This window comes from Tamandua tetradactyla, chromosome 11 (assembly GCF_023851605.1).
Source record: "Tamandua tetradactyla isolate mTamTet1 chromosome 11, mTamTet1.pri, whole genome shotgun sequence".
NCBI lineage: Eukaryota > Metazoa > Chordata > Mammalia > Pilosa > Myrmecophagidae > Tamandua > Tamandua tetradactyla.
The window spans coordinates 31,942,144-31,954,682 of NC_135337.1; the positions used below are offsets into that span (position 1 = coordinate 31,942,144).

General features: G+C 36.6%; 1 protein-coding gene across 7 annotated transcripts in view; it reads right to left on the reverse strand.

Annotated features, from left to right (window-relative positions):
• The window catches only part of RPAP2 (RNA polymerase II associated protein 2), a 206,149-nt gene that overhangs the window by 126,851 nt on the left and 66,759 nt on the right, over nucleotides 1-12,539 (reverse strand). For all 7 annotated transcript variants that reach the window (XM_077120272.1, XM_077120271.1, XM_077120275.1 and 4 more), the window contains 2 exons: nucleotides 2,905-3,003; nucleotides 2,213-2,278 (listed from right to left, as the gene is read on the reverse strand). In XM_077120272.1, coding sequence (XP_076976387.1) covers nucleotides 2,213-2,278; nucleotides 2,905-3,003 — 165 coding nt within the window. The remainder of the gene's footprint in view (nucleotides 1-2,212; nucleotides 2,279-2,904; nucleotides 3,004-12,539) is intronic.

Consider the following 12,539-nt stretch of genomic DNA (forward strand, 5'->3'; position numbering starts at 1 on the left):
TTTGCTGTTACATTCCATTAAAGCATACTACTTTATGAAAAACTGAGTTGCTTCCAATTTTTCTTGGCTACTATTATAATGCTATTTTGAACATTCTTAATACATATATACTCGTGCACACGGGCAAGAATTTCTCTAGGGTATACACTAAAGCATACAGAGTATTGGGCGGTATAACAAGTGGCTCAGTGGCAGAATTCTCGCCTGCTGTGCTGAAGACCCAGGTTCAATTCCCAGAGCCTGCCTATGCAAAAAAACACAAAAAGAATATAAAGTTTGTGCGAATTAAACTTTACTACACAATGCCAAAATATTTCTCAAAAAAGGTTGTACCAAGTGGTCCCCTCTACCAGTAGTAAAAAAAGAAATGACAATATTCTGAAGATTTTTATAATTTTGCTAATCTGGGGGACCATAAAAATATCACTCAATTTGGGTTTTTTTTTCTCTCTTTGCACTCAATGTGTTTTTATTTGCTATTTCCCCGATTTGCAGATGAGGTTGAATGCCTTTACATGCTCACCAGCCATTCAAGTTCCTGCTGTAAAAAACCTATTCAAGTATTTTGACCATTTTTCTATTAGGTTTTTTGTCTTTTCCCTATAGATTATATATTCTGGATATACTAATCTATAGTCACTTATATGTGAGAAATAAAACTTCAGTTCAGTGGCTTATCTTTTTTGGGAATGTGACATTAAAAATTTTTTAAATTTTAATATAGGTAAATTTATCAGTTTTCCCCTATAGCCTATCATTTTCTCTGTTAAGTAATCATGTCCTCAAGGTTTATAAAAATATTCTCCCCATTACCTTTTTTATTTTATTATTATTTTTTTCTTATTCTCTCCTCTATTATCTTTGAAAGTTTGCCTTTTAATTTAGGTTTTTAATCTACTTAAAATCAATCTTTGTATGTGGCCTGCCTGAGGCAGAGGTCAATTTCAATTTCTCCATATCAATAACTGTACCTAGGCTATTTATTGCAAAATCTATTATTTCTCCACTGATTTGCAATACCACTGTAGTCCTTTATATAAGGTATCCATATCTATATATACATATATGGTGAGTCTGTTTGTAGCCTTCTCTTCTGTTCCATGATCTACTTGTTAAGACCGTGCCAACATATATTTCCAATTTTAAAATGGTAAATATTTCTTAAAAGATTAGGTAAACAGGTATTTTTTTCATTTTAAAATTTCTTATTTATCTATTTGTTTATTTTTTAGACCAGCTGCAGGTTTACAGAAAAATCATGCAGAAAGTACAGTGTTTCCACACATATCCCACACAATTCCGTCTACTATTAACATTCTGCATTAGTGTGGTTAGACTCGCTTCATTTTCATAAGAACTTTATTTTGATAACCAAATACTTCTTTGAGTTGCAAATACTGGGAAACAAATTGTATAACATTTAGGAAATGCTAGAATATTAATGTTCAGATAGGCAGGGCCTAAGTAAATTTATCAAAAGCAAGCAAAAAATACAGTGTTGAGGTAAACCCGAAAACAGTATTTCTATTAAAATCATTGTCTGACCTATCACAGGAATAGTGCTTGAAGACTGAGGTTTCTCTGTATCATTTTTCTTTAATTACTTATTTTTTATTGATATATGTTAATATATTCACATGCCATGTAATCATCCAATGTGTACAATCAATGGTTCACAACGTCATTATACAGCTGTGCATTTATCATCACAACCGACTTTTTTTGTGTATGTATGAAAAATAACATAAACAAAAAAAGCAATAAATTTCAAAGCACATCAAACAATCAGTTGCACAACAGATTTCAGAGTTTGGTATGGGTTACAATTCCACAATTTTAGGTTTTTACTTCTAGCTGCTCTAAGATACTGGAAACTTAAAGAAATATCAATATAATGATTCAGCACTCATACTCATTTGTTAAACCCTACCTTCTCTGTATAACTCCACCATCACCTTTGATCTTTCACTCTTTAGGGGTACTGGGGCTACATCCAATCTACCTTTTTCATGTTGGAAGAGGCTGTTGATAATATTGGATAGGGTAGCCAAAGAATTATTAAGCCCTTGACTGAAACACTTACAAATAAAAACAAAATTTTACTAAGGTAAAATTAAATTTATAGGTAAGATCTAAAAAAATTATTTTTTGAATTCTATTTAGTATAATATTAAAAATTAATTGCCATATTGAAAACACCCTTTAAACTTACCTTTCTCTCAGTAATATCATATACTTTATTGGTTTTGGTAGAAATTTTATATTTTTGCTTTGGTACCTAAAGAAAAGAAATTACAGCTTACAAAAGAATTCAAATAATAAACATTAACTTTATGTTACAAGATCTAAGTTATCACTAAGATATGCATTTTAGGTGGTTAAGACTGTCATATGTTAATTTCCTGAAATCAGGAAAATATTTAGTAACATATGTCATTTCTATAGCAATGCAGATATCTGTAAGAACTTTCTACTTGATATTCTGAGAATTCACAGTTTTGACAGCTGATCAAATGGTATCTAAGTTAGTGTTTAATACTTAGAATTTAAGAACTTTGCTATCTAATTTTTAGATTTTTTTCTTGTTACCTTAATTTTAAATTGGTTTATGAAACTTACTGCGCAAACACAGGTTTATATTATATAGATATTTTATTTAAATATGGCTACGGTTACGCTAAGATATCCATTTTTGGTGGTTCTAAGTGTATTGTTTGTTTTCTTAGATAAAAAATAAAATAATTTACCAAAAAAAAAAGATTAAGTTAGTTACATCTCATATCTTTAACCAACTCTTGTCATTAAATTATGACCTTAAGTTTCATTACTTGATATTTCCACAAAGTACTTCATTAAATGTAAAAATAAAACAGTATTTTTCACAAAAAGGATTAGTTTACTTACAATTCCCAGCTTTTTCTGACATAAGGGATAACCGCAGAGCTTGACAATTGAACGCTCATCCACGACATCACTGTAATGAGCAGATGTGATGAACTTCCCCTATAATGATATGGAGGGGACATTTTCTCAGTTACTGGAAAAGCTCATTTATCAGCACTCTTGGCCTCACCTACCTCACGTAAAAACACAGTGAGCAGTTGCTACAGTGATTGTTAAACAAAAGCAAAATAATGGTAGATATTTTATTTTTTTAAAAGTATTATTAAAAAACCATGCCAGAGAGACCTTTGGAGATGCAGAAGGAAAACACCCGTGGTGAATCCTTACGAACTGAGAAGCCAGGAGAGAAAGCTAGTAGATGCCAGCCACATGCCTTTGCAGCTGACAGGAGTTCCAGATAACATCAGTCTTTCTTGAGTGAAGATCCACCAGCAGCCATGGACCCACACTCAACGTCATCTGGGCATCTTCCCACCTGTCACAACCGTCTGTTGTTGAGTCCCCACTGATCCACTCGATATACTCTGGACCACCTCCTGCCTGCAGAATTCCTATCCCAACCATCCCTATCTTCAAGCCCCAAGTCACCAACAGCTATGGACCCACACTGAACATCATCTGGACACCTTCCCATCTGCAGAATCTCAGTCCCAACCATCTGATTTCATGTTTCCACAGATCCACCAGCAGCTGCCAACCCACAATCGACATCTACTGAACCAACTCCTGCCTTTGGAACCGCCTTCCCACCTATGAATCTTCAAGCCCCTACTGATCCTATATCAACCACAGATCTGCACACAACAGCCATTAGACCCTTTTCTATCTGCAAAACCCCTACTGCAATAGTCCAACTTTAAGCTCCCAGTAATACACTGGCAGAGCAGACCTGCATTAGGCTGCACTTGGGTCTCCTCCTTCCTGTAGACACCCTATCCAAGATGTCAATCATCAAGTCCCTATTTATCCACTGGTAGCCTCAGGCCTGCATTCAACACCCGCTGGACCTCCTTCTTCTGCCAGTGGATCCCCTGTCATAGTGAGCCAGATTAGGGTCAACGCTGATCCACCAGTGGCCACCGACCTGCATTCCAAGCCCCCTGAACCCCATCCTGCCTATGGACCTCTTTTCACAGGCTTCGGTCTTCAAGTCCTCACTGACCCACCAACAGCTGCTGATACACACGTGACACTACCTGGAACCTCAGCTGCCTACAGACCCCTCATCACAAGACTCCATCTTCAAGTCTCGTCTGATCCACTTGAGGTCATGAGCCCACATTTGACACCATCTGAACTTCCTCCTGACTACAGACCTCCCATCACAGCCCTCAGTTTCCCCAGCTGCATTTAACAAAGGTCAGCATGGAACCCAAATGCAGAATCCCCTGAATTCCAGGCTTCTGGAATAGCATCCAGCCCCACCCAATACTCTCAATTTTCTATGCAGCCAAAAACAACCAAGCACTTGCCCTCTGAGTCCCCTGGAACCCAGCCTTTCTTACAACACATCCACAAAGCTGTCCATGTTACCTGTACCACCACTAGACTATACACTCAGCCTTAACTTCATGGCAAAGATCAAGGTTGCTGACTGTGGACAGGGTGGACTAGGAAACTTTCTTGGTCTATGGGCCAGTGTTGAGGACCTAGTAGTACCCAGAGCTGTTCAGAGTTTAGTTTTCTTGATGACTTGCTGTGCTGAGGGGCTGCTTTTCCCCTGGTCTGAAGACCTTTGACTGGGGACTAACCTCAACCTACTCTTCTGGTGGTGTATTATGTGGGGAGTCCTTTTCTTCCTTGGAGTTCTCTTGTTTAGTGAGAGCAAAGGATGGCAAGGTCATGAAAAACAGATGGCAATGGAGTTGCAAGAGTTCTCTAAAACTAAACTTGGAGTTAAAAAACATTTTTGAATCAGAAGAAGAACTTGAATTTATAAAATCAGATTCTAATGCAACCATAAATATGTATGACAATCTCTCCAAGGAAGTGTCTGAGCTAAAAGATGCTCTCAGAATGTGTGAACAGGAAAAACTAAGGTTGCTACAAATTTGCCTTCACAGCTTGGTGACCCAGGAAAGACAGGATTCATAGAAAGTCCCAGAGAGCCAGCTCTCCCTGAGCACATTAGGCGATCACAAAGTGAGCTGTGAACAAGTTCCTGAGGGAAACCTAGGCCTTGTGGATGATCGTGCTGAGTAAGGCTATCCTTGGCACCAAGAGAAGTACTGGAGGTTGGAGGAGGTGGTGCAGGTTTATAGCAGGGGTGGGACAGTGGCATCAGTGACAAACTAATTTCCAGGAGCAGAATGAACCTTAACAAAGTGGAATGGACCAAGAGCCTCCTGTCTTCCATTCAACATGTTTGCAATATGAAAGATTAAAAGCCCTACTCATCCCTGCCTCAGAAAGAAATAGAGGGGGCTGGACTTGAGACTGGGTCTTTTCCTGAAGGAGAGCTGGTCTTGTCCTTGATGCCACAATAATAAATATTATTTTTGTAGGGAAAAAAAACCATGCCAAGCCACATAAAACAGTGATAAAATAAATGTAACTTTACCTATGTTTTAAAGCACAATCTTTAAAAAACAAAGTATATCAAAGGGCCATTGTGACTCCTAAATAAATTTCTGTGCAAAACACTCCAACTACTGAAAAAACGAACTGTAGAGAGGAATGGTCAGGAGATAGTTTAAAGTTAACATTAAATATTTTCCTTTAACATTTTCAAGTTCAAATCTTTTTGAACAAGTTTTTCTGTTTTTGCAGGGACTGAAATACTTTCTTTTGAGAGTGAAATTAGGTTTTTGCTACAAATTAAGCATTTCTGGTTTGTCTTCTTTGGTGCCATCATACATGGAAATTCTAATGTAATTACTATATAAATTCAAATAATGTAATGTTTGTGTTCCTTTGTTTAGAAAACTCTCTAAGCCAAACTAAAAATTATTTTTGCAACAGAAGTGCTGCTTTTCAATTTCCCTTTTCTTTCACCTTTTAAACATTATGAAGGTACAGAAGATATTTCCATTCAAAATTTCACTGCAATAAAGCTGTTAAAATATCCTTTAGAATTCTGGAACTCTTGCCATGTTGCAACTGTTAGGGGTCGGGGAAGGGGCAGGGATGGGGGACTACAGCTACCAGGGATGATCCAAGGGAAATGTGCAAGTTTGTCTGCAAGAGGCTAATAAAGCTTCTTTCCAGAACTGGAGAGAAAAGTGAGAGAAAAATGACCAAGACAACAGTTTCAGGGTATGAGTGACAAGAGGGGGACTTCTACATTATATAGGAAGGATCTGGATGAAAAAGTGGGGAAATTAGAATTCAGAGGAGGGGGTGAGTTTACCACACCTGGAGTAGACTGCAACGGGCAGGCTGGAGTGGGAGCCAAAGGAATGCCACGCTCCTGTACTCCCAACACCATTATCACTTGAGAGATTTTCTTTCTCAGCTCTGGGTTCATGGGGAATTCAGACTTAGTATACCTAAGCACAATGACCTTGCTGCCAGGGCACAGTGCTTATGCTGTGGTCACCTGTTTTTGGCTGAGACTGGAGGATACAGAGCTGATGTGATATGAAAATTGGCCAGCGAAAGAGACAGAGCTGAGTCCTGCTGCTTTTAATCTTTTGCCATGGGGGCCCAAAGTGCTCATAGCGTGCACAGGTGGAGAGGCAGGGACGTGGAAGCAAGCCATGCTATACCACCAGGCATTCCCAGGCTTGGTTGTGGGCAGAAGTATTCGAAATATTCAGTCCCACAGCCCAAGGTCATTCTATGTGGGAGCCCAGGGACCACCAGACCCATCTGCCCACAAGAAGATTCTCCGCCAAGGTGCAACACTGCCCTCTCTTCAGTCCTGGGGTTCGTGGCTTTCAGTGTGCAGGGAGACCTGTGGTTTTGACTAGCTTTTCACCTGGTTGGGTTCTAGTCCAGCCCACTGATTTAGTCAGGGAAAGGTGGGCCTGAGAGGAAGAGGTGGCCCAAGTGCGCTATGTTCTGGGAATATGTGGAAAGCATAATCTGGCAGACTACCTTTCTCCCTAGCTTTTAACAGATCTCCTATTAGAGTTGTACCTCCGGTCCCAGCCTTGGTTTGGCGAGGAATTACCGAACAAATGCAAAAGGAAGCCTTCAACACAAACCTAAGAAATTACAAAATCTTAGATGAGGGAGGGAAATCAACTTATAAAATAATTTTATTGAGATAATAAATGCCTCAAAGCCAGAAGAAAATCACAAAGCACATGAAAATGTAAGAAAATATGGCCCAGCCAAATGACCAAATTAAAACACCAGAGGAGACACAGAATATGGAGCTAACCAAAGATGTCTGTATGAATCTCCTAAATGAGTTCAATGGGATAGCTAAAGATATAAAGAATATCAATAATAAACTAGAAGAGCATAAAGAAGATTTTGAAAGAGTAAACAGAAATATAGCAGATCTAATGGAAATGAAGGATACTGTAGATCAAATTAAAAATATACTACGGACACACAACAGATTTGAAGAGGCAGAAGAAAGACTAAGTAAACTAGAGGACAGGACAACTGAATTCAAATGTACAAAAGAACAAATGGCAAAAAAGATGAAAACATTTGAATTGGACCTCAGGGATGGATGACATGAAGCACACAAATGTAAGAATCACTGGTGTCCCAGAAGAAGAGAAGAGAAAAGGGCTAGGAAGATTATTGGAGGATATAATTGGAGAAAACTTCCCAACTTTTATAAAAGACATAAACATGCAAATCAAATAAGCCCAATGAATTCCAAATAGAATAAATCCAAATAGACCCACCCCAAAGCACTTACTAATCAGACTGTCAAATGTTGAAGAAAAGCAGAAAGTCCTGAAAGCAGCAAGAGAAAAGCAATTCAACACATACAAGGGAAGTCACATACTCAACAGGCACCATGGAGGTGAGAAGGCAGTAGTATGATATATTTAAGATTCTGAAAGAGAAAAATTTCCAGCTAATAATTCTTTATTAGCAAAGTTATCCTTCAAATATAAGGGAAAGATCAAAATGTTCACAGACAAACAAATGCTGACAGAATTTGTTAACAAGAGACCAACCCTACAAGAAATACTAAAGGGAGGTTCTGTTGGCTGAAAAAAAAAAAAGACAGGAGAGAGGACTCTGGAAGAAGGCACAGAAATGAAGAGTATTAGTAAGGATAACTTAAAGGAAAAAAAGAGAGGTAAAAAATATATAGATCTGACAAACAAAAATGAAAGAATAAGATGGCAGATTCAAGAACTGCCTTTACAGTAATAACTTTGAATGTTAATGGCCTAAACTCACCAATTAAAAGATATAGATTGGCAGAATGGACTGAAAAACATGACCCATCTATGCTGTTTACAAGAGACTCATCTAAGGATGGAAAAATAGATTCTACGCAAGCTGCGAGTAAAAGACAGCATGAGTAGCCATACAAGTATCAAATAAAATGGACTTTAAATGCCAAGATGTGGTAAGAGACAAGGAAGCACACTATGTATTAAAACAAAGGGACAATTAACCAAGAAGAAACAACAATAATGAATGTTTATGTATTCAATCAAGGAGCGCCAAAGTACATGAGGCAAATACTGGCAAAACCGAAGGAAGCAACAGATGTTTGAACAATAATAGTGGCAGACTTCAACACACCACTCTCTTCTATAGACAGTACAAGTAAACAGAGGGTCAGTAACAAAACAGAGAACCTAACCAATGTGATAAATGAACTAGATTTGACAGACATACATATCATTGCACCCAAAAACACTAAGACATACAGTCTTCTCTAGTGCTCATGGAACGTTCTCCAGGACAAATCATATGCTGAGGCACAAAACAGGTCTTCATAAATTTAAAAAGATTGAAATTACTCTAAACACTTTCCCTGATCACAATATAATGAAGCCAACAATCAATTACTACCAAAAAACCAGAACTCTCACAAATATATGGAGATCAAAAAACACACTCAAACAATCAGTGGCTCAAAGAAGAAACTGCTATAAAAATCAGTAAATATCTGGAGATGAGTGAAAATGAGAATACAACATATCAGAACTTATGGGATGCGGCAAAGGCAGTGCTAAGAGGGAAATCTCTTGCTCTAAATGCCTATATTAAGAAAGAAGGAAGAGCAAAAATCAAGGACTTACCTGCTTATCTGGAGGAAAAGAGAAAGAAGAGTAAACTAAGCACAGAGCAAATAGAAGAAGAGAAATAATAATTTTTACTAAAGTAAAAATAAACGAACTGGAGAACAAAATGAGAAAGAATCAACAAAACTAAAAGCTTGTTTTTTGAGAAAAATCAATAAAAACAATGGAACACTAGGCAAGGATGACAAAGAAAAAAAGAGAGAGGATGCAAATAAACAAAATCAGAAATGAGAGGGGACATTACCACAGACTCTGAAGAAATAAAAAAACAAATTGTAAGAGGATATTATAAGCAACTATATGCCAACAAACTAGACAATTTAGATGAAATGGACAAATTTCTAGAAATACACAAACAACCTACACTGACTCGAGAAGAGAAAGAAGACCTCATCAAACAAATAACAAGTAAAGAGATTTCATCAGTCATCAAAATCTTCCTACAAAGAAAAGCCAAGGGCGAGATAGCTTCACAGGGAAATTATACCAAACATTCTAAAAAGAAACCATTCCTACTCAAACTCTTCAGAAAAATTGTGGAAAAAGGAACACTAACTCCTTTTATGACGCTAACATCACTCTGATACCAAAGCCAAATAAAGATGCTACAAGAAAAGAAAACTATAGGCCAATCTTCCTAATGAAAATTGATGCAAAAATTCTCAACAAAATACTTGCGAATCAAATCCAATGTCACATTAAAAGAATTAATCATACACCATGACCAAGGAGAGTTTATTCCAGGCATGCAAGGGTAGCTCAGCACTAGAAAATCATTCAGTGTAATACAACATATTAACAAATCAAAAGTGAAAAATCACATAATCGTCTCAATTGATGCTGAAAAAGTATTTGACAAAATTCAATGTCCTTTTCTGATAAAAACACTTCAAAAGGTAGGAATTGAAGGAAGATTTCCTCAATATGATAAAGGGCATTATATCAAAAACCTAAGATCAGTATAATACTCAATGCATTGAAAGACTTTCCCCTGAGATCGGGAATAAGAAAAGGATGCTCACTGTCACCACTATTCCACATTGTGCTAGAAGTTCTAGCTAGAGCAATCAGGCAAGAAAAAGATATAAAAGGCATTCACAATTCACATAGGAAAGGAAGAAGTAAAAAAGAAGTAAAACTTATTATATGCAGATGACATGATCCTCTATACTTGGAAAATCCTGTGAAATCTATGACAAAGCTTCCTTAGCTCATAATCAAATTCAGCAGAGTGGCAGGATACAAGATTAATGTGCAAAAATCAGTAATGTATTTATACACACGTAATGACCTAACTGAGGAGACAAGAAAAAAATACTATTCACAATAGCAACTAAAAGAATCAAATATCTAGGAATAAACACAATCAGGGATGTAAAAGACATGTACATAGAAAACTACAAAACATTACTAAAAGAAATCAAAGAATATGTAAATAGGAGGAAGAAAACTGTGTTCATGGACAGGAAGGTAAAATATCTCAAGATATCAATTTTATCCAAAGTGAACTACAGATTCAATGCAATATCAACCAAAATTCCAAAATCCACTTTAAAGACTTGGGAAAGCTAGTTCTCAAATTTATTTGGAAGGAAAGGGGCCCTGAATAGTAAAAGAAGAATGAAGTGAGAGAACTTCCACTTCCTGATTTGAAAGCTTCTTATAAAGCCACTGTGGTCAAAACAGCATGGTACTGGCACAAAGAAAGACATATTGATCAATGGAATCAAACTGAGAGTTCATAAATAGACCCCCAGATTTATGGTCAACCGAACCTTGATAAGGCCCCCAAATCCACTGATTTGGGACAGAAAAGTCTTTTTGATTAATGAGGCTGGGAGAAGTGAATATTCATAGCTAAAGGAATGAGAAAGGATCCTGACCTCACACCCTATACAAAAATTAACTCTAAGTGGATCAAAGATCTAAATATAAGAGCCAGTACCATAAAACTTCTAGAAGAAAATATAGGAAAATATATTTTGAGACTGAGTAATAGGAGATAGCTTCTTAGATCTTACACTCAAAGCACAAGCAGTGAAAGAAAAAAAAATAAATGGGAACTCCTCAAATTCAAAAGCTTCTGTGTCTCAAAGAACTTTGTCAAAAAGGTGAAGAGGCAGCCAACTCAATGGGAAAAAATATTTTTATATATCTGATAAGGTTTGATAGTCAGTATATATAAAGAAAGTATACAACTGAACAAGAGAACTAACAACCTAATTATAAAATGGGCAAAATATATGCATAGACATATACATTTTTCCAAAGAGGAAATACAATGGCTAAAAAGCACATGAAAAGATGTTCATCTTTATTAACTATAAGGGAAATGCAAATAAAGACGACAATGAGATATCACCTCACAACTATAAGAATGGTTGCAATTAAACAAACAGGAAACTACAAATGTTGGAGAGAACGTGGAGAAATTGGAACACTTATGCATACCTAGTGAGAATATACAATGGTGTAGAAGACAGTTGAAGGTTCACCCTATGACGCAGCAATACCACTACTCAGTATATACCCAGAAGATCTGAAAGCAGTGTCACGAACAGACATTTGCACACTGATGTTAACAGTAGTGATTTTCATAATTGCCAAAAGATGGAAACAACTCAAGTGTCCATCAACAAACTAGTGGATAAACGAAATGTGAAGTATATGTACGATGGAATAGTATGAAGCAGTAAGAAGAAATGATGTACTGAAGCAAATAACAACATGGATGAATCTTGAGGACATAATGTTAAGTAAAATAAGCCAGACACATAAGAATAGATACAGGACGATTTCACTAATATGAACCCCCTTGAAAATGTAAACTCAGAGTCAAGCAAAAATTAGGGAACCTAGAAATAGACAAGGGCTAGCGAAAGAGGAACAGTTACCTAGTATGTACAGACTAGTTAATGAGATTGAACTTAAAAGTATGGGAATGGATAGAGCTGGGGGTAGAACATTAGGGGGTTAATGAGGAACAGTCCCATACAGAAGGTGAATATGACTGAAAGGGGTGGTTTAGAGACATGTACTTCACCGATTAGCACTTCAAATGTAAGTAAAAAAAAATATGACACTTATACAGAGTTAATAATGAAAAGGTTTATGAGAAAACCTACTTATTGCATATCATGGGCTATATATATTTTTTTATTAATTAAAAAAAATTAACAAAACATTTAGAAATCATTCCATTCTACATGTACAATCAGTAATTCTTAATATCATCACATAGTTGCATATTCATCATTTCGTAGTACATTTGCATCGATTTAGAAAAAGAAATAAAAAGACAACAGAATAAGATATAAAACGATAATAGAGGGAAAAAAAAACCTATACCTCACATGCAGCTTCATTCAATGTTTTAACATAATTGCATTACAATTAGGTAGTATTGTGCAGTCCATTTCTGAGTTTTTATATCCAGTCCTGTTGCACAGTCTGTATCCCTTC